The sequence below is a fragment of the Monodon monoceros genome, unplaced genomic scaffold (assembly GCF_005190385.1).
Source record: "Monodon monoceros isolate NGI ecotype Baffin Bay Population unplaced genomic scaffold, NGI_Narwhal_1 Super_Scaffold_6, whole genome shotgun sequence".
Taxonomy (NCBI): Eukaryota; Metazoa; Chordata; class Mammalia; order Artiodactyla; family Monodontidae; genus Monodon; species Monodon monoceros.
This window is the reverse complement of record NW_021703783.1, coordinates 42,566,859-42,588,025: the sequence shown is the minus strand read 5'-3', so window position 1 is coordinate 42,588,025 and position 21,167 is coordinate 42,566,859. Positions and strand designations below refer to the sequence as shown.

Below are 21,167 nucleotides of genomic sequence, written 5' to 3'. Positions count from 1 at the left end.
TACTGTTAACTAATAAAAATGGCTAAGCAATGATATCACAAATCTGTGATCCATTATTATATCCATTAGAACGACTGGATTAGTAAAAGAAACAAGTGGAAGTTGGGTGGATTATACTGGAGCTAAATCTCTCTCAGCATAGAGAACAGCTGATGGATAAACAATTGTTATCCACAATGGATGAGTCCAGCAGATTCTTATGGGCTGCATAACGTTATTTCTATCTTTGGAAAGGGAAGTTAAAAATAAGGCCAAAACTACAGAATAGAAACACGTAGAAGCATTTTAACTTTTTTCTCATTCATCTACCTTGTACTAAATCTCCAATGAGACACTGAATCTTGCTAATTTAATTTTTTTTTGCTAATTTAATTTTTAAACTGAAAAGAGAATCATAGACATCTAACCTCTTCTGATTCTGGGTTTCCCAGCTTCTATCATGAGCTAGAGTGTGAAAGTGACAGGGACCGGCAGGAAATGCCAAAGAACAAAGTTTTTAGGTATTGAGGTCCAGTGTGTGACAAGGGGACAAGGTTTGAGAAGCCAGTACAAATGGACAAATATTTGCAGAGATTACATCTCTTACTGATAATAGGGGAAAGCCAATATCTACTTTCTTCACCCAACAGAGCAGTAGGCAGAACGGGATCGAGGAGCTACCAAATCTATCAAAGCCGTCTTACTTCTTAATCACCAGACTTTGTGGTAATTTGGGGCTCCCTATTAAATGGGTGGAAATCAGGCAGAGGAAGACCTGAAGATGGAGAAGGCCAAGAGGGAACAATTGGGTTGCATTTCCTGTTTCTCAGTCCTTTAGCTAAAAAGAACAGAAGTTTGGAGGTGATAGATGAGGTTCTCCCTGAGTCCTGGGCTCCTTTTGGACCACAGTCCTGACGGAAACGGTTTGTATGTTTCTGGTTTCTCCCGTCTCCAGTGCACTCTGCTCTGGACATGCGTGGTCTCAGACTCATCATGGTACCAGCTGAGCTACTTCTTTGCTGCTTCCTGCTGCATGCTGTGGATGCCATTTCATATGGAAACCAGACAAACGTCTTGGTGCACCTTCACTCATCCTTGGGATCCTGGCTACCTTCCTCAGCCCCATTGTCTTGCCGGGCCCTGCTCCCCAAATCCCTGCCTGGCTTCACCCACATGGCCCTTCTCCCCAAGTTCCTGGTAGGCCTGCCCCTGATGATTGCCTTGGAGAACGCTGGCTGTCAAGCTGATGTACGGGTCCTGCAGCTTCAGCTCTACCGCCAGGGGAGTGTAAAGGCGACACAGATCCTCATCAGACATCTTCAAGAACTCGAGAAAAGCAGAAGCACAGGGACGGGAGTGTCAGTGGATGCCCTGGCCTCTGCTCTGCAGCTGTTGGCCAGGGAGCACCCAGACCCAGAGAGGGCCCGACGATCCCTCTCCATCAAGGACTGTGAGCAGGAGCAGGAGCAGAGTGTGCACAATGTCGTCCAGCTGTTGCCAGGAGTGGGAACCTTCTACAACCTGGGCACAGCATTGTATTATGCTGTTCAGAACTGCTCGGACAAGGCCAAGGAACGAGGCCGAGACGGGGTCATAGATCTGGGTTATGAACTTCTGATGGCCATGGCTGGATTGTCAGGGGGGCCCACGGGAGTAATGATCAGTACTGCACTTAAACCTATAGTGAAGTCTGGGGTTCAGCAGGTGATCCAGTATTATAATGAGAGAGAGGTGAACAGCCCTCCACCAGAGACCAGCAAGGAGGTCTTGGGGGGCACCTCAAATTGAGTCACCTGGAAGAAACAACTACCATGGCCCCTTTGGTATCAGTAGTAAGTTCAGTTCCTTACTGGCAGTGGGCCTTACTCTATGACTATGGCTTAGATCCTAGGGATGGGAATACTACTGAGATATAAAAGAAGGTGGTATGGAATTCCTTGGCTGTCCAGTGGTTAGGACTCCACTCTTTCACTGCCCAAGGGGCCAGGTTCAATCCCTGGTCGGGGAACTAAGATCCCCGTAAGCTGCGCAGCAATCAATCAATCAAACAATCAATCAATTATAAAAGAAGGTGGTGGGACTTCCCTGGCGGCCCAGTGGTTAAGAATCCACACTTCCACTGCAGGGGGTGCGGGTTTGATCCCTGGTGGGGAAACTAAGATCCTGCATGCCAGGGCAGTGCAGCCAAAAAAAAAAAAAAGTGGTAAACATGATGACTAGATCTAATATTCTGACAAGTTGTACGTGTGTGTTCAAAATCCAAATCTCTGATTTTTTTTATCAAGGAGGAAGGCAGTACTGTAAAATGTAGAAATTTTAAAGTTTGTGGTTTGGAATCAGAGGATTTGGCTTTGAATCCAGGCTCCACTTGTTAGAGCTTCAGCGACCATTGACTAGTACTTTCTTTCTCCAAACTCAGTTTTTTAAATTTCTAAAGAATAATGATTTGCAATGGGTTTCGTGGAAATTAAAAACGGTACGGTGTCCTAATGCTTAGCACGGTACCAACAATAAATAGGCTTTTGTTGTTTTTGTTGTTATTACTTAAGCCCTCCCCTTCCTGTCCCAATATGTCGAAGTTCCGCCTCGCTTGTTAGCTCAGCGCCTCCAAGGTCCTGAGCCAGTCTCGGTTCCGCTGCGTAGGTGCGGGTTCTCGGAAATCAGCTGTTTCACTCCTGAGCTCTTCTGTTCATTGGATTCCTCCCTCCGCAGATACGGGGCAGGGCTTACTTGAGCTTTCCTACCAATCGCTGCAGTTAGAGGTGCGGTTTCGGCTCCGCTTGTCCCGCCTCGCGGAGAAGGAGGAGTTGTGGTGGCGCCAATGAACTCACAGCCTGGAGAAGAGGTTGGCTGAATGGCAGCCAGTGTCGGGGCGCCTCTATGGGAATAGCGAGGTCCGGGGTTCAGCCGCTCACTCAAGCCTGTGGCAAGCGGGCGGGTTCGAGAGGCGGGCGGAAGCCGAGGGCGGCGCGGGAGGCCCTGGTGCCAGAGCTCTCTTTGGGGACCGGAAGCCTGGACCACAGCTACTGGAGGGAGCGGGGGCTGAGACTCTAACCAGGTACCGGCCCTGAGAAGGTGCGTGGGGGTGTGGGTGGAGGCGCGAGTTTCTCTCTGAAAGGGCAGGCAGTCCCTGGGGGGTACGCCCCGCAGGGTTCAGACTCTGTCCCCAGGTTGAAACAGGAGCTGTCGCCTCCTTCATCCTCCTGTCCAACCTAGGTCCCCAACCGTGACGCACCCCGCCCTCCAGAAACGCCCCTGCAACTTCCAAGACCCGAAACCTGGCATTGTTGCATTGGTTCAGTGTCTTGGCCAGCGCTTTTACCTTCCGGTCTGTTATTTTTGATTCTTACCAAAAAAAAGAAAGAAAAAAATAGAGTTCTTTTCAGAAAAGCTTATTGAGCACAAAATACGCACCTAAAAGAGTGTTGGATAACTGGAGAAGAAAGGAGTTTACAGCCCTTAACCTCCGTGCTTGCAACCTATTTAAGAAGGCCAGGTTTTTTGGTTTTGTTTTTCGTGTTTAAACCTCAGGGTTTACTTGCCGCTTTGCTTTATTAATACCAGCCAATTAGTTCCTTAGGAGCTGGGGCCTCGTCGTTTGTTTTTTAAAAGCAATACAAGTACATAGTGTAAAAAGTCAAGCACTACTAAAGGGTTAAAGTGAAAAGTAGGAGCCCCTGCCCAATTCTTTACTTCCCTAGTTCCTACTTCCCAGAGGTAGAAAGGCAGCTCGTGATTATTTGTACTGGTGGAAAAGAATCTTTCCCACCCCAAGCATTTGATTTGTAATAAAATCATGTGACCTTTTTTTAGACCACAGACGTGGGTGTTAATTCTTTTTTGTTAGGTTCAGGCTGCAAGAAGTTTTGATTTCCTAAACAGACAGATGGCAGTGGGCGGGGAAAGGTAGGGAGAAGGGCTCCACCCAGCCTGCTTGGTGGCAGGCAAGAACAAGTTTTGAGTGCATTTTCTCATGAACTTAATAATCCACATGAAGAATCAGAGATTGACAGAAGTCATAAAAGTGTCACAGTCTTAGGGATTGAATGACCCCTTACACAGTATTTAAATAACTTAAACATCTTCTAGAGAATGGAGCTCCTCCTTCCAACATGGAGAGCAGTTTATCTCCAAGGAGGTTCAGCCTCTGATAAAGCTTTGGGGCCAGCCGGGATAATGCTGAAATAAATACTTAAGACTGAGACTTCCCTGGTGGTCTAGTGGTTAAGACTCCACTCTTCCACTGCAGTGGGTTCAATCCCGGGTGGGGGAACTAAAATCCTGCATGCCGTGTGGCGTGGCCAAAAATAAATAAATAATTTAAAAAACCCTTTTTTAAATACTTAAGACTGACCTTTAAATGCTCCAGCATAAGTGAATACAAACACAAACAAATAAATTTAAAATAAATTCATTGGGGGAGATAGATGAAATGAGATTGCGGAAGTATCATACATGTTTGTTGAAGCTGGATGATGGGTACATGGATGATCCTTGTACTACTCACTCTACTTTGTTGTGTGTTTGAAAATTACCATTGAAACAAAAAGGCCTACATATTGGAGCTCTTAAATAGTACTCCCTGGAAGAATATACGCCAAACTGATAATATTGGTTACTTCCGGAGAGGAGGAAAAGGGACCAAGATTGGGAGTGGAGTCAATCTAGACTTTACTTTTTTTCTGTATTTTTTCTTACCTGAATAATTAAACATTTTTTTAAATTTGTAATGATAAACAATCACAAGACTGTGGATGGTTTAGTCCAGCAAAATTTCCAATTGGGAACATGCATCCTTTAGGCTCAGACCCCAAATGGCGCAGTGGGAGATGCTGCAGAATCTTGACAGCCCATTTCAGGATCAGCTGCACCAGCTCTATTCAAATAGCCTCCTGCCGGTGGACATTCGACAGAACTTGTCTGTCTGGATTGAAGATCAGAACTGGTGAGGCCTTCAGGAAGTTGGGGGGATGAGGAAAATGATTTCTTTCTTCTGAGCCCCAGGATCCTGGAGACACCACGGGCAGGAAGGGGTTGGAAGGCCTCAAGATGGTAGCAACCCTGCAGAGATACTAATCCTTGTCCTTCCTGGTCCCTAGGCAGGAAGCTGCACTGGGCAATGATGAGGCCAAGGCTAATATGCTGTTCTTCCACTTCTTGGACCAACTGAACTATGAGTGTAGCCGCTGCAGCCAGGACCCTGAGTGTTTGTTGCTACAGCACAACTTGCGAAAATTCTATCGGGACATTCAGGTACTTGGAGGAGCCAGGAATAACAAAGTAGGAATGGCAGCTGAGTGTAGAGGAGTACGTTTTAGGGTATGGAACATGGAACAGGACCTGGAGGTTCAAAGGACAGGGGAAGATCTGGGGAAAATGGGACAGAGTCTGGACTTGGGAGATCACTGGCAGAGAGAAGGACATAGTCTAGATGACCTATTTGGAAAGAGGCTAGGGTTTGGGGGAGCAGTGGTGAAAAGGGGTAGCGCTTGGGACCCTGAAGAAGGGGAGAATACTGAGGTCACTGGTGGGGAGGGCCTGAGGTGGTAGTTCATTGATGGCAGTTAAGTTAAATCAATCCTTTCTCTTTTCCTACTGCAGGCCTTTCCCCAGGGTGCTACCCAATTGGCTGAGATGATCTTTAATCTCCTTCTGGAAGAAAAAAGAATTCTGACCCAGGCTCAGAGGGCTCAGTTGGTGAGAACAATTTGGTGGTGATGTTGAAAGCTCCTGGAGTAGAGAGGGATCCTGCAAAGGACTCAGCAAATTTGCCTCAGAACAAGATCCCTCCACATCCTGTGGTTTCATTTCAGGCCTGGATTTCAGGGATGAAAGGTCAGAGTTGAAATGTGCTCAGAGCCTCTTATTTCAGGAGCAAGGAGAACCAGCCCTTGCAGCACCTGGGGAGAGCCAGCAGCATGAGATTGAATCCCGGATCCTGGAATTAAAGGCTATGATGGAGGTTGGTAGATGTGGCAAGAGCCAGGGTGGGCAGGACTCAGCCTGCCTCCTCTCACAGAAGCAGCCTCATCAGGGTCTCATCTCCTCTGCAGAAGCTGGTGAAATCCATCAGCCAACTGAAAGACCAGCAGGATGTCTTCTGCTTCCGATATAAGATCCAGACCTCAGGTAGAAAGCACATTGAGGGGTGGGAGAAAGATGCCTACTGGGAGGCCAAGGGTAGAATAGAGCAGAAGGGGAAAGCCCCAGTGAGCAATAATCACCTTTGGCTGCATCTTGCTGGTTACAGTCCTGCTGCCATTGCAAAGCTGGAGGTGCCAGGGTATGTTGTAGAGGTCAGGCTGGAGGTGTGGCTGAGGGACAGCTAGTGAATGTTGGAGGGGATGCTTGGGAAACTGCCTTAGCAGATTGAGTGGGCTTCTGGTTCTAGCAAGACCATTCAGAATTTGCATGAGGGCCCAGAGGTGCCTGTGCTTTGGTTGGTTCCCCTTCTTCTCCCTTCAGAACTCCCCACTCCTGACTCTGGCTGAGGTCTGGGCTGGGAAGGAGAAGGGGAGGAGCCCTAGGTCTGAGCATTTGTCTCACTCCTGCTCCTGCTGTCCAGCAAGGACACCCTCTTTGGACCCCCATCAGACCAGACAGCAGGACATTCTGCAGGAAACGCTCAATGAACTGGACAGAAGGAGAAAGGTGGGTGGCAGAGGACAGAGGGAGTGGGCAGCAGGGAACTGGGGAAAATGAGGCATCGGGAGCCCTGGCCTCCTAGCCTTGGCTTCTTTGTCTCTTCATCCCTGGTTGAATGGTGGAGGGTGATGGTGAGAGGCTCTCAGCACTCACTTTATGTCTTTCATAGGAGGTGCTAGATGCCTCCAAAGCACTGCTAGGCCGATTAACTACCCTAATTGAGCTACTGCTGCCCAAGTTGGAGGAGTGGAAAGTTCAGCAGCAGAAAGCCTGCATTGGAGGTCCCCCGGATGGAGGGTTGGAGCAGTTGGAGAAGTGGTGAGAGGCACCTCCCCACCCTCGTGCTCACCTGGCCCTAGTCCTAACTACCCCCTGTGCTTTGTAGGTTATAATGCCCTGTATATGACAAGAGATATTGCCCTCCTTAATCTCTGCTCCCCAGAATGATCCCAGCTCCCTTGTCTGACTGCAGCTATGCTCTGCTCTTCATTCTCACCACTCAGGGAGCCCAGAGCCCAATATTTGCTTTGGGGAAAGTAATGAATTGATCCACAATCCGATATCTCCTTCCTGCTTAATCACCTGAGAAATATTGTTTTACCTTTTTTTTAGTGCAGTGAATATAATGCCAAAAAAAAAAAATTACCAGTTACCTTAATATCCGGATGTAGCTACTATAATATTATTAAACAAAAATTGGATCATACTGTTCATACTATTTTGAGACCTGTGGGTTTGTTTGTTTTTTTTAACTTAGCAGTATATCATATTTACCCATGCCCGTGATACTTTTATTTTTTGCATCTTTTGGCCATGCCACACAGCATATGGGATGTGGGATCGTTCCCCAACTAGGGATCAAACCCGCACCCCCTACAGTGGAAGGGTGGAGTCTTAACCACTGGACCATCATGGAAGTCCCTACGCATGATACTTTTTTTTTTTCTTTTTTTGGCTGTATTGGGTCTTCGTTGCTGTGCGCAGGCTTTCTCTAGTTGCGGTGAGCGGAGGCTACTCTTCATTGCGGTGCACAGGCTTCTCATTGCGGTGGCTTCTCTTGTTGCGGAGCACGGGCTCTAGGCGCGCGGGCTTCAGTAGTTGTGGCACGTGGGCTCAGTAGTTGTGGCTCTTGGGCTCTAGAACGCAGGCTCAGTAGTTGTGGCGCACAGGCTTGGTTGCTCCGCGACACGTGGGATCTTCCCGGACCAGGACTTGAACCTGTGTCCCCTGCATTGGCAGGCGGATTCTTAACCACTGCGGCACCAGGGAAGCCCTAAACAAATTTCTTTATTTGTTTTCCAGTAAACTCCTTATTTTATATTAATTTTATTGTGATGTAGAAAAAAATAACTAATGTGTCCTTCAACATATTTGAAAAATACCTATTATTTAGATATTTTGTCATGAGAAAATTTATTATAATTTAAACTATTAAAAATATACCATGGGGGGGCACCTGTGGAATGAACTGGGAGACTGGGATTGACATATATACACTATTGATACTATGTATAAAATAGATAACTAATGAGAACCTACTGTATAGAACAGGGAACTCTACTCAGTGCTCGGTGGTGACCTAGATGGAAAGGAAATCCAAAAAAGAGGGAATATATGTATACATGTAGCTGATTCACTTTGCTGTACAGCAGAAAGTAACACAAAATTGTAAAGCAACTATTCTCCAATAAAATTTAATATAAAAAATAAAAATATACCACTGTTCAGATAAATTGAAAACAATTATATAGGGCTTAGGGTACAGGATAAGTATTTACATTACAGTTGCACATGTATTCATCATTTTGTACAGGGGTTGGCAAATTATGGCCTGTGAGTGATTTCTCGCTATTTTAAACAGTGCTGCAGTAAATAACCTCATAGCTCCATCTTTATTTACATCTCCAATTATTTCTATAATGTAAGTTATCAGAAGTGATATTCCTGGGTCAAAGTATATATTGGATTGGCCAAAAAGTTCGCTCGGTTAGTGAATGCATTGTTCGATAAAATTCTTGGTGAAAATGAAAAATGTGTTTTTTGTTTTTACTTAAAACTGAATGAACTTTTTGGCCAACCCAATACCTTTTCTTGGTGGTGGTGCTGTTACTGTGTTGTTCTTTTGTTTCATTGTTTTTAATACAAAGAGCTGTATTTCTTTTTCTGATTGTAAATATAAAATATACTAATTGGAAAAATTTCAGAAAACTTAAGAGAAAAAAAGTAAAAATTACCCATGTGCATAATCTGATCATTCAGAGGTAACCACTGTTAATGCTCTTTTAAAAAAATTTTTTGATGTGGACCATTTTTAAAGTCTTTATTGAATTTGTTACAATATTGCTTCTGTTTTATGTTTTGGTTTTTTGGCCGTGAGGCATGTGGGATCTTAGCTCCCCGACCAGGGATCGAACCCACACCCCCTGCATTGGAAGGTGAAGTCTTAACCATTGGACCACCAGGGAAGTCCCCTGTTAATGCTTTTGAATACATTTTTCCAGATTTTCCCTGTGCATATTCACAAATATACATCTATTTTAAACAGAACTCAGATTATATCATATATATACTATCTTGTAATTTTTATAATTTAATGTTTTTGAAAATTTTTTCTTGTTAAAAATTTGTGTCTATATCATTATTTTTAATGGTTGCATAGTATTCCATGATGTCAATATGCCATAATTTATATACCCAATACCAATTGTTTCTAATTTTTCTATTACAGAAAACAAAGCTATGAACTATGAACATCTGTCTTTGTCCATTTGTTTGTCTGATTATTTCCTTAGGATATATCTTAGAAATGGAATACTGCAAAATGTATATACATTTTTTGAAGCTTTTTATTTTTTATATATTTTTTGGCCACACCACGCAGCATGTGGGATCTTAGTTCCCCGACTAGGGATTGAACCCGCGCCCCTTGCATTGGAAGTGTGGAGTCTTAACCACTGGACCACCAGGGAAGTACCCTGAAGCTTTTTAAAAAAATAGTTCCAAACTGCTATCCCAATCTGTTTGTTCTTATGTAGTGGATAATTGTTTTCCTGTTACCATATTGCCTATTATTATTATTTCTTATTATATAGACAGTAAAACACGTACAACTTCATCCCTTACTAGTTTTATGACCTTGAGCAAGTCACTTTAATCTTTCTGTGCCTCAGCTTTACCGTCTGTAAAATAGGGATAATAATAGTACGTACCTCATAGGGTTGTTGTAAGAATTAACCCTATGCATGAAGATGTGTGAAGCACTTAGAATAAAAAGTACATATCAGGGCTTCCCTGGTGGCGCAGTGGTTGAGCATCCGCCTGCCGCCTGCCGATGCAGGGGACACGGGTTCGTGCCCCGGTCTGGGAGGATCCCACATACTGTGGAGCGGCTGGGCCCGTGAGCCATGGCCGCTGAGCCTGCGCGTCCGGAGCCTGTGCTCTGCAACGGGAGAGGCCACAACAGTGAGAGGCCTGGGTATCGCAAAAAAAAAAAAAAAAAAAGTACATATCAAGCATCATGTGAAAGTTAGCTTTATTATGTTAATAAATCTTTTATCAATTTTATATGTGAAAGCGGCTTTGATATTCATTCCTTAGGTTATGAACAAAGTTGAAACATCTTTCACATGCTTCCTGGATTCTTTTTTGTCCCAATCAGTTTCTGACTTTCCACAGAGTTAAAGGGGAGCTCTTGGAGCCTGTTTGGGGATTCCAGGAAACTGATGGATTCTTTCTCCCTTGGATTCTGTCACCCAGGTTCACAGCTGGAGCAAAGCTGTTGTTTCATCTGCGGCAGCTGCTGAAGGAGCTAAAGGGATTGAGTCACATGGTCACCTATCAGGGGGACCCTCTGATCGAAGGGGTGGATCTGCGGAAGGCCCAGGTCACAGAGCTGCTACTTCGCCTGCTCCACAGGTCTAGAGACCAGGGAGGGACCTCGAGGGAGGCAAGAGGGAAGGGACAAGGGGAGCCATTCTTACAGATACTGACCTCTATATATTCTCTCCACATCTCCCCAGAGCCTTTGTAGTAGAAACCCAGCCCTGCATGCCCCAAACTCCCCATCGACCCCTCATCCTCAAGACTGGGAGCAAGTTCACCGTCCGAACAAGGTTGGCATTTCAGAACTCATTCCTACTTCCTTTTACCAGCCCTGGCACTGATGCTTTCTGGTTTTACAAATCTTCCCACTCTTGGCTGTTTCTTCTCTCTTTTCCCCTCAATCTCCTTACCTCTTCTAATCTCTTCCCTTGTTTTTTTCAAACATCTGGTCTATCCAGGAGATTGAAGTTGACCACTTTCCCCCATCTCCCTCCCTCCCTTGCAGGCTGCTGGTGAGACTCCAGGAAGGCAATGAGTCACTGACTGCAGAAGTCTCCATTGACAGGTAAGTTGGGGCAGGTGAAGGGTGGGACCAAGGGGTGGCCAGGAAGTGGGGTGGTGGGGTGGAGGAGGCACCTACTCTTTACAACAGGGCCCTGGGGCTGTGTTCTTTTCCCTTCCATCCCTACGTCATAGAAATAGCTCATCTCTTTTGTTGAGTGCTTACTATGTGACATGTAGCTTGTCAAGTACCCAATTTAAAGTTGTCACAGGGGGCTTCCCTGGTGGCACAGTGGTTGAGAGTCCGCCTGCCGATGCAGGGGACACGGGTTCGTGCCCCGGTCCGGGAAGATCCCACATGCCATGGAGCGGCTGGGCCCGTGAGCCGTGGCCGCTGAGCCTGCGCGTCCGGAGCCTGTGCTCCGCAACGGGAGAGGCCACAACAGTGAGAGGCCCGCGTACTGCAAAAAATAATAATAATAATAAAAATAAATAAATAAAATAAAATTGTCACAGGAACCCCATGAGTTAGGTATTATCAATGCACTATTCAAATGAGGAAACAAGTTCAGATAATTTATGTCTCTAGTGCAAGGCCCCATAGCTGGTGAGCTGCAGATTTGGGTTTGAACCCGGGTCTGTCTGATTCCACAGACCAAATTCCTAACTTCTACACTATTTTGCTTCCCAGTGATTTTTTTTTTCTTTACAGAAATCCTCCTGAATCACAAGGGTAGGTGCCTGACAAGGACACTGCAAACTTTTGTGCACTGCATGACCTGTACCATCACATGTGGCAGCCCTGATGGGGACACAAACAAGGAGGAGGTTGATTTGGGTGGTGTATGGACAGAGGGAGAAGGGGAGGTCTGAAGTGAAGTGGAACTTTTGTTATTTTCCTGCTGAGTTTTTAGAATAACTCTGCTCCTGACCTGCATATATCTTCTTCCTCCTTGGAATAGCTTCCGGAAGTTCAACATTCTGACCTCAAACCAGAAAACTTTGACTCCTGAGAAAGGGCAGAGTCAGGGCTTAATTTGGGACTTCGGCTACCTGGTAAGAAGGGATGGTATCTTAAGGTTGTAGTCCAATCGAACAAGCTGGAGGAAGTTCCCAGGCCTTGGGAAGTCCTGAGGGCAAAGCAGGGGTTCCAGGGACCCTGGGGTCCTTGCTCTGGCATTCTCTCTCCCTCCCCTCAATTCACAGACACTGATGGAGCAGCGTTCAGGTAGTTCAGGAAAGGGCAGCAATAAGGTGAGGCCTGGACAGGGGGTTGGGGGGCAGGAGGAACTTAACAAAAGGCACGCTGATCACTTTGTCTTCTGCTGTCCCAGGGGCTGCTAGCCGTGACAGAGGAACTGCACATTATCAGCTTCACAGTCAGATACACCTACCAGGGTCTGAAGCAGGAACTGAAAGTGAGTGAAAATGGAGTGCGTTTGGGGGAAGACCTAAGGAGGGGTTAAGCAGAAGCCTCTCAGGGTGGAATATTGTCTGGCCCTTACCAGATGTCTGCAGCTGGAAACATCACATCCCTCTTCTGTGATTTCTGTCTCCTCCCCAGACAGACACCCTTCCTGTGGTGATTATTTCTAACATGAACCAACTCTCAATCGCCTGGGCCTCAGTTCTCTGGTTCAATCTGCTCAGCTCAGACCCCCAGGTAGGCGGTGGGGGCCAACAGGTGAAGGGTGGCAAGGAGGGGCGTGGAAGCTTGGTGTGAGGGCACTACTTCTGAGCCACCCGGTCCCTTCCTACCTCTGCAGAATCAGCAGTTCTTCTCCAGCCCCGCCAAGGCCCCCTGGGACTTGCTGGGCCCTGCTCTCAGTTGGCAGTTCTCCTCCTACGTTGGCCGAGGCCTCGACTCAGACCAGCTTGGCATGCTGCGGGACAAGCTGTTTGGTACAGACCTTCTTTTCTCTCAGCATTTCCCCAGCCTTTGTCTGCCCGCACCCTCCATCCTTTCTGTCCCAGGACCCTTGGCCCTGCCTTCTGTCATCTGAACTGTCTGTCTGCCCACAGGGCAGAACTCCAAGACTGAGGGTGCCTTGTTGTCCTGGGTCAATTTCATTAAGGTAACTCTCTGCGTCCTGTGCAGCTTGACCTCGGCCCCCGTCCAATTACTAGTCCTTCCCCACTCCCAGGGCAGTTCCACATCTCTTCCTGCCTTTCCATTCCTCCTTCAGCGAGAGAGCCCCCCTGGCAAGCTACCATTCTGGACATGGCTCGACAAAATTCTGGACCTGGTACATGACCACCTGAAGGATCTCTGGAACGATGGGTAAGGCCTTGGTCAGCCTCCCTTTCTTCCCTGCCGCCTTTCTCTGCTTGAGAGTGGACTCTCTGCGCCCTCATGTGGCAAATAGGGGGAGAGAGCAGAACCCGGTGCCAGGTCATACCCCCTCAACGTTTGCAGTAATAGTCTCCTAGCCCGTATTTGTCTAGCATCCACTGTGTTCCAGAGCCTGCAGGGTGCTTTTTATGAATTCTCTCACGTAATCCTTATAACCTTGCTGGGCGATGGGTGTTGCCACCCTCAAGGGAGGAAATGAAAGCTCAGAGAGGTTAAAGGACTTACACCAGGGGCAGAGTTGAGATTCAAACCGATGCCTGACCTCACGCCTATGCTCTTTCCACCACACTGCCTGCCCATTTGTGTAGCACTTTGCCTTTTACAAGGTGCTTTTCATCTGTGTGACCTCACCGCAGCTTCACACCTCTTCCAACCCTGGGAGGTGGATATTGTCAGTAAAGTGAAATGACTTGGCCAACATGGAACAGTTTGTAACAAGGTGGCAGAGCCAGGGCCCAGACCTGGCAGTCTGTCCCTCTACAAGGGGAGCAGGAGGCAGGAGGGCCTCACAGCTGCTCTCTGTGCTGCAGACACATCATGGGCTTTGTAAGCCGGAGCCAGGAGCGCCGGCTGCTGAAGAAGACCATCTCTGGCACCTTTCTGCTGCGCTTCAGTGAAACATTGGAAGGGGGCATTACCTGCTCCTGGGTGGAACACCAAGATGATGGTCAGCTGCCCTGCCCTCCTGTTTCCACAGCCTCTCTTGCTGCCCCTCTGCCTGCCCTTGGCTTCCCTGGCTCTGTCCTGAATCCCTCAGCAGATTTGTGGTTGGGCAGCCAGGGTGGGGAGCTCCCAGGGCCAGCCTCTTCCCTCAAGCCTGCCTGTTCCTGCATCCACTCTCCAGATAAGGTGCTCATCTACTCTGTGCAGCCCTTCACCAAGGAGGTGCTGCAGTCACTCCCGCTGGCCAAAATCATCAGCCAGTACCAGCTGCTCACTGAGGAGAACATACCTGAGAACCCACTGTGCTTCCTCTACCCACGAATCCCCCGGGATGAGGCTTTTGGGTGCTACTCCCAGGAGAAAGGTGAGAAGCATTGATACACTTCACTGGTAGAGTGCAAGGATCCACAGGCATCCACAAATCCAACTCTTTCCTTTCAGCGTGGGAAAACTGATATCCAAAGAAGTTAAGGGCTTTGTCTGTGGGACACTGCTAGTTAGTAGGGGGACATGACTGTCAGGACCACCTGCACTAGGGGACCCTGGGGCTATGTGTCCAATCTCCTGACCTCCCCTGCCTCCTGTGTCTGTCCCCCATAGTTAATCTCCAGGAACGGAAGAAATACCTGAAACATAAGCTCATTGTGGTCTCTAACAGGTGAGATGTGAACTCTTTGCCCATCTTCCCTAACTCTTTTTGGCTGATATAGTGACCCAAACCTGCCCAATGCCGGTCTCTCCAGCCTTCTTTCCTACTGACCCACACTCCCTAGCCTTCTAGGTTTGTTTCCTGCTCTTTTAGTCTCTCTCCTCTCTCTTTTCCTGCTGCCATCCTTAGGTTGTCTCCACAGGGGTTCCCTGATAATAATAGTCATAATCATTGATGTTAATGGACATCTACTTAATGCCAAGCATGGTACTAGATTTTTTTAGAACATTTTTAAAATTTAATCCTTATGAGAACCCATTTGAGCCAGTAATGAATGATAACAGCCACATTTAATGAAAGTTTATTATGTTCCAGGCACTGGGCTAAATGCTTTGTGTTCATTTTCTCATTTATTGAATCTTCATAATTGTCCTATGAGGCAGAAGATACTGTTATTAGTGTTTTCAGCTGAGGAACCTGAGGTTTAGCGTGGTGAAGTGGCATGCCTAAGATACATGGCTAATCAATGATCCAGGTCTGTCAAATTCCAAAGCCGTGCTTTTAACCATCTTACTGCCTCTCAAGTATTATGAGGTATTGTTGTTCCCTTTTTACAGATGATAAATCTGAGGCTCAGAGAGGTTAGGTCACTTTGCCTAAGGTCACCCAACTAGTAAATGATAGGATTTAAACCTCTGGTTAACCTTAAGCCCTCTGCTCTATTGCCTTTTAGACTAGAGAGATAGCCTCTGCTTTCTCTACCATTCCCCACTTTACCTAAACGACTGATCCCTGCTCCTTTGTCTGTATTGGGGTATCCAGACAGGTGGATGAGCTGCAACAACTGCCGGAGCTTAAGCTGGAGCCAGAACTGGAGTCATTCGAGCTGGATCTGGGGCTGGCACCAGGGCCAGAGCCAGGGCCGGGCCTGGACTTAGAGCCACTGCTGGAGGCAGGGCTGGATTTGGGGCCAGCACTGGAGTCCACTCTGGAGCCCACTCTGGAGCCCGTGATGGAGTCTACTCTGGAGCCCGTGCTGGAGTCCACTCTGGAGCCCGTGCTGGAGTCCACTCTGGAGCCTGTGCTGGAGTCCACTCTGGAGTCTGTGCTGGAGTCCACTCTGGAGCCCACACTGGAGTCCACTCTGGAGCCCGTGCTGGAGCCCACACTAGGCGAGGTGTCACAGAGAGTCCCAGAGCCAGACCTGGGACCAGGACTGAAGCTGGAGCCTATTCCAGAGCCTATTTCACAGCCACTGCGAGAGCCGGATTTGCCCCATGATCTGAGACACTTGAACACTGAGGACATGGAAAGTAAGTGATGAGATGGGGCTAGGGAAGAGGGGACACATTCCCTTTCCCAACTCCCCTCCCTCACCCACTACAGAAAAAGACAGTTCTGAGCTCCTCATTGGAGAAAGGCTTATATCCCTGTGATTCCTTTTATTAGGAAATACACACACGCCTCCCCCGCCCCACCTAAGTGACCCCCTCAGGCCCTGTCTAGGCCTCTGCTGCCATCCTCTCTCACTTTCCCTGCTGCTTTGGGAACTCCTTGCCTAAGATCAGGGCCTGACTTCTTTCTCTGGACTATCTAGTCTTCAGAAACAGCATGAAGATTGAAGAAATCATGCCAAATGGTGACCCACTGTTGGCTGGCCAGAACACCGTGGATGAAGCTTACGTCTTCCCTCGCAGCCATTTCTACACAGATGGGCCCTTGATTCCTTCTGACTACTAGAAACTACATTTTCTCTGTTCTTTCCATATATTTTGCCCCTCCTACCTCTCACATCATGATGTTGCTCTCCAAGGATGGGAAATCAGGCATGTGCTCCTTCTAAACTGGGTTAACCGTGGGATTTGGAGTGAGAGGTAGAAGCATAATACGGGTAAGGAACAGTCACCAATGAATCAGAACAGATGTTACCCATAGCTCCAGCTAGGAGCCTGGAGGCTGCCTGCTGTGCTGGGAGGTATAGGAATTTGAGAGCAGGCCAGAACAGTTAGGAGGTACTTGGAGGGCTCAGGGCAGTGGCTTCTTTCCAATATGGAAGGCTTTCAACATTTTAGTAGCTGATAAGACTAACCTGGTGCCTACTTCATCTTCCTGGAGTACCCTTTCTGCTCAAAACGGCTCTGACTTCTGATCCTGCAGTGATTCAGAACTCCTGTCTTTGGCCAAATACACTCTCGGCCAGGAAAGCAGGGAAGGAAGCCCTGGGTCAGGGAGCAAAAGAGGGCCACACTTAGGACCCCCACTTCCTAATCACAGTCCCTTGTAATCTCATTCAGCTTGCTTAGCCATGTACGGATTAAGGCCAAAAAGATCACGGTTACTCTATATACCAAGGGGTCATGAGGAAAGATCCCTCTCCACCATAGCCCTGCAGAGTAGAAGGATGCATTTTGTAGTCCTTTGGCCCTGTTTTTACGTTCTGTTTCTTTTTACTAACAAGCCTAGAAATTAGACTTAGATATCCACATAAATAAGTCTTTATTGAAAAAAGTGCATAATTCAGTATAAATATAATAAATAATCCTCCTCCCCAAACTGCTGCCACGACGATAAATAATCCCAAAATTTCCCTTCCCATGTAATAAATATCCAACCTGTTCTAGGTCAGCATCATAAGTCAGTTTTGGTAATTTTTCAACAGAGCAAGTCCTGTTAAAATGAATGGACTGATTAACTTGTTGGCTCACAGGTGTCTAGGCTGATAAATTCATCTTAGCATTGCTGAGCCGTGGAGGTCTGGGTGCCATCCTTAAGCTGCTGGCTTAGGGGCTCAGAGTTGCTGCTCCATGGGCAAAGACCCTGGCAGCTACAGCCACAAAGGCCTGGAGGCTGCGAAGGATCTTGAGGCGGAGAAGGAGGCGCTGCCACGGCTGGCTGGGACTGGGGCTTGGAGTCTGCTCAATCTCCCAGTGGTGACCCTCGGGCTGAAAGGACACAGGACACAATCAGAGAGGACTCTAGATCCTTCACTCCCCCGCCAGGCCCTGTCTCTGACACCTGCAAGCCCCACTTCTCCAGGCCCCTAGTTCATACCTGCAAGAGTTCCCTGAGGCCCAGTAGGGAGGCATGAAGCTGGCCCACAGGGCCATCGAGGACTAGAGAAGGCTCCCCTGTGAAAATATCTGAGCCCAGCAGCTTCTCGTAAAAAACCAAGCCTTGGTGGATCCTTTGCAAGCAGGACTGGGGAGAAAAGAAAGCAGTGAAAGAAAACAGATACAGGGACTTCCCTGGTGGTCCAGTGGTTAAGACTCCGTGCTTCCACTGTAGGGGGCGTGGGTTTGATCCCGGGTTGGGGAACTAAGATCCCGCATGCCACTCAGTGCAGCCAAAAAGAACACCAAAAACAAAAAAAGAGGGAGAGGAAGAAAGAAAAAAAAGGAAGGAAAGAGAGAAAAAAAGGAGGGGAAAGCAAAGAGTGAGAAGGAAGGAAGGAAAGAAAAGAGAAAGTAAAGGAAAAGAAAAAGAAAAGACAGATACCTTCTAATTACTCCACCAAAGACCCATCTGATACTTGCCATTCTTAGAAACGGCTGTGATATGAATGTTTGTGTCCCCAGAAAATTCATATTTTGATATCCTGATCCCCGTGTGACTGTATTAGGAAGTGGGACCCTTGGGAGGTTATTAGGTCATGAGGATGGAGCCCTCAAGAATGGGATTATTGCTCTTATAAAGGAGACCCACAGAACTCCTTAATTCCACAATGTGAGGAGACAAGAAGTCTGCAACCTGAAGAGGGACCTCACTCAACCATGCTGGCACCTTAATCTCGGACTTCCGGCCTCCAGAACTGTGAGAAATAAATGTCTGTTGTGGGCTTCCTTGGTGGCACAATGGTTAAGAATCTGCCTGCCAATAGCAGGGGACACGGGTTCAAGCCCTGGTCCAGGAGGATCCCATGTGCCGCGGAGCAGCTAAGCCCGTGTGCCACGACTACTGAAGCCCACGCGCCTAGAGCCCATACTCCGCAGCAAGAGAAGCCACTGCAATAGAGCCCTCACACTGCAACGAAGAGTAGCCCCCGCTCACCGCAACTAGAGAAAGCCCACACGCAGCCACAAAGACCCAACGCAGCCAAAAATAAATAAAAATTTAAAAATAAATTTATTTTTTAAAATAAAAAATAAATGTCTGTTGTTTATAAACCACTGAGTCTATGGTTTGTTGTTATAGCAGGCTGAATGGACAAGGACAGATACAACTTTGACTAATTCACCATGGTGTCCAGCTCTGTCCCCAGTCCCCTCTTCCTTGCAGCCCAGCCTCATCTTAGTACCTGACTGTTGTCCCTGAGTCCTTGTGGATCACAGCCATCCTCACACTGTATATGGGGGACAGGATTTGTAGTCTCATCATCTTCTTCTCTTGGTAGATCCTGGAATGGAGGAGGGGTGGGAAGAGTAAAGAAAGAAGTACTTTCAAACCCCACCTGGATCCTCAGGCTGTGACTCTCCCTGGAACCCCACTCCCCTGTCCTCTCTTACCCTCTGATGGCTTTCAACCCTCCAGCTTCCACCCTAGGCCACAGAGTCTTCCACTGCAGCCTTGGAGGGCTTGGATAGGCTCCTGTTTGGTCCCAGAGGCTGCCACTCACCACATGTCCCATTGGTTGATGTGCACTCCAGGCCAGCATGCAGAGCTGCTGTGAGAGCTGCTGGCCCCGAACCCAAGCAGGGCTGCTGCCCTCAGGCGCAGCCCGGCCCCGAGCAATCCAGGGCAGCAGCAGCAGCAGCACAGCTTTGCTCCCCAGCATCTCGTTGCCTGCTTCTCAGATCTGGCTGGCTCTGTGCCTTGCAGTCCCTGTGGAATCTCTGTCCACTTCCCCTTGCTCTGAGCCTGATTCTCTTTGTCCTGTGCGTCTCTGGTTCGGTTCCCTCTGTCGTTCACCAAGTTTCTGAGCTGCTTTCTGTAGATTTTCTCCCCTTGTCTCTGAGTCTCTTTTTAAGCTCCCTGCATTGTAAGACCCGCCCTTTATACTAGCAGGTGACTCACAGCAGGTGGGATTCCCCTCCCTGCATCATCTCCCTCCGTGGGGAGCCCAGGTAAGTAGCCTCAGTTCCAGGGGAAATGAGTCGTGTGGTTGCCGTGACTGGAGGCCTGGGATGGGACTTAACGTGTAATGCTCTCCAGGAATCAAAGAGGCTGTAGAAGGGGGTGGAGTGAGTGGGAGTAACGAATATTTAAATGAATCTAGTCTCAAGTTCCTTCCTGCTTAACCTTTCCCTCATCTTTTTGCCTCTCTAAGCTATATCTTCCCTCCCTTCAAACCTAATTTCCTCACCCCTGCCTGCCTGAGTAAAAATCAAAACAGAAGCATTCATTTATCTCCCAATAGGATGGCAAGCTCAGTTTGGAATGAAGTTTGGCTCCCACCTGATGCCCTCAATCTAAGAATAAGGGGGCTTCTTAGTCTCTGTTGAGAACGGTTATTTTCACTGGGAGACAATGGACATGAAGGCACTTTGTGAACTGGGAAACCACATAAGCTCGGTATAAGGTATTATTGCTCCCTCACTTCAGGCCTCACTCTGGAGGCTAGGAGGGCTGTTGGAAGGAAAGAGCTGTTGCTAAGAACCATCCGATTCCTCAACCTTAGTGGCCTAAGTTTCTTGGGCACTGTGGGATTCAGGTGATTTGGGGGTGGGGGGCACCAGTGTAAGCAAGGGCTAGAAATCCAACTGAGATATTCCAGCACCCAGCCCTTCACCGTGGCTAGAAAGTCCAGGGTTCTGGGTAGTTGAAGGTGCACAGTGTCAATGACCCTGGCTGGTCCTTCAGCCTGTTGCATCCATGGGTAAAATCCGCTGACACTGATTTCATCACCATCCCTGATGCAACATTCAGTGAAACAGCTGAGACTGTGAAGTTGGGCGTGGGAGTGGAAGGTGGTCCAAATCTGGGACTGCCCCAACCCCAGTGGAGGGTCCCAGGACAATCTGGACGTCAGAATGAGGCCATGGATGACCACACAGATGGCTCCCAAAGGCTTTCCAAGAGGTTGACCCTTTTTCTCTGAGAAACACCCTCGATAGAGGTCTCCCTTCTCATAGGACTATTCAAAACTGCCCAATGAAACCTCTGATTCGAATATGACTCTGCGGTAAATCCACCCTTTGGATAAAACATTTGCAGCATCAGAGAGGTTACCTCAGTTTGAGTGAGAAACGGTTTGCCTCTCGTTACACTGGTGAATACAAATGAAATAAGGAAATTGGGGGTGGGGGTGGGGTAGGGGAGCTCACCTCACTTTTGTATAAAGTCTCCCATGCTTTTCCCGCCTCTGGTTCCCATTCTGGGAGCCCTTTAGGATAGGAGATGGAAGGTGAAAGGCAGGAGGAGGAAGTGGAACGCTGGGGGATGGGATGAGAGGGACAAGGGTGAGTTGGAGGCATGGGGTTTTGTTTCACTTCCTGGTGCTTCGGGAGTTGGGTAGGAAGCAAGGTTGGTGGGGCGATTGTGGGACTGTTGTGTGACAGGAACTACTTCCAGGACTAGGTCTGACCTGGAGCTGCAAGGAGACCTTGACGTCAGCAGGAC

At 47.9% G+C, this 21,167-nt stretch overlaps 3 protein-coding genes across 8 annotated transcripts; 2 read left to right on the top strand and 1 right to left on the bottom strand.

The window, feature by feature from the left end:
• Window positions 1-655: 655 nt before the first annotated feature.
• On the top strand, window positions 656-2,493 carry APOF (apolipoprotein F). The gene is given in 3 exon segments (XM_029206045.1): window positions 656-705; window positions 935-1,759; window positions 1,762-2,493. Coding segments are annotated over 2 exon segments (942 nt in total). The 5' UTR covers window positions 656-705; window positions 935-951; the 3' UTR covers window positions 1,896-2,493.
• Window positions 2,494-2,644: 151 nt separating this feature from the next.
• Window positions 2,645-18,206, top strand: STAT2 (signal transducer and activator of transcription 2). Of its 6 annotated transcripts, XM_029205058.1 has the most exons (24): window positions 2,649-3,054; window positions 4,781-4,924; window positions 5,079-5,232; window positions 5,581-5,676; window positions 5,852-5,941; window positions 6,033-6,108; window positions 6,545-6,630; window positions 6,794-6,942; window positions 10,381-10,539; window positions 10,644-10,736; window positions 10,952-11,011; window positions 11,660-11,680; window positions 11,910-12,003; window positions 12,154-12,201; window positions 12,282-12,365; window positions 12,512-12,610; window positions 12,714-12,849; window positions 12,970-13,022; window positions 13,134-13,228; window positions 13,831-13,967; window positions 14,145-14,327; window positions 14,564-14,621; window positions 15,435-15,925; window positions 16,210-18,206. In XM_029205058.1, exons 2-24 carry the CDS (start codon window positions 4,794-4,796, stop codon window positions 16,350-16,352), a joined length of 2,736 nt encoding a protein of 911 aa, XP_029060891.1. In that variant the 5' UTR covers window positions 2,649-3,054; window positions 4,781-4,793; the 3' UTR covers window positions 16,353-18,206. The 6 variants fall into 6 exon arrangements, with proteins under 6 accessions (XP_029060890.1, XP_029060889.1, XP_029060892.1 ...); XM_029205057.1 differs by having other exon boundaries at window positions 2,645-3,037; window positions 12,970-13,228; XM_029205056.1 differs by having other exon boundaries at window positions 2,645-3,054; window positions 12,970-13,228.
• IL23A (interleukin 23 subunit alpha) lies at window positions 17,093-19,651 on the bottom strand. Its single transcript, XM_029205063.1, has 4 exons — window positions 19,225-19,651; window positions 18,907-19,005; window positions 17,664-17,810; window positions 17,093-17,554 (listed from the first exon to the last, which is right to left on the bottom strand). Exons 1-4 carry the CDS (start codon window positions 19,381-19,383, stop codon window positions 17,393-17,395), a joined length of 567 nt encoding a protein of 188 aa, XP_029060896.1. The 5' UTR covers window positions 19,384-19,651; the 3' UTR covers window positions 17,093-17,392.
• Between the last annotated feature and the right edge of the window lie 1,516 nt (window positions 19,652-21,167).

Bases quoted from the DNA above. Each gene is read 5' to 3' on its own strand.
- STAT2 (XM_029205057.1), top strand. From the start codon at position 4,794: ATGGCGCAGTGGGAGATGCTGCAGAATCTTGACAGCCCATTTCAGGAT. The intron at 6,631-6,793 runs GTGGGTGGCAGA...TGTCTTTCATAG, and splicing joins AACTGGACAGAAGGAGAAAG to GAGGTGCTAGATGCCTCCAA. The intron at 13,229-13,830 runs GTAAGGCCTTGG...TCTGTGCTGCAG, and splicing joins AAGGATCTCTGGAACGATGG to ACACATCATGGGCTTTGTAA.
- IL23A (XM_029205063.1), bottom strand. From the start codon at position 19,383: ATGCTGGGGAGCAAAGCTGTGCTGCTGCTGCTGCTGCCCTGGATTGCT. The intron at 17,811-18,906 runs GTACTAAGATGA...TTTTCTCCCCAG, and splicing joins GACTCAGGGACAACAGTCAG to TCCTGCTTGCAAAGGATCCA. The intron at 17,555-17,663 runs GTATGAACTAGG...GTGTCCTTTCAG, and splicing joins GCCTCAGGGAACTCTTGCAG to CCCGAGGGTCACCACTGGGA.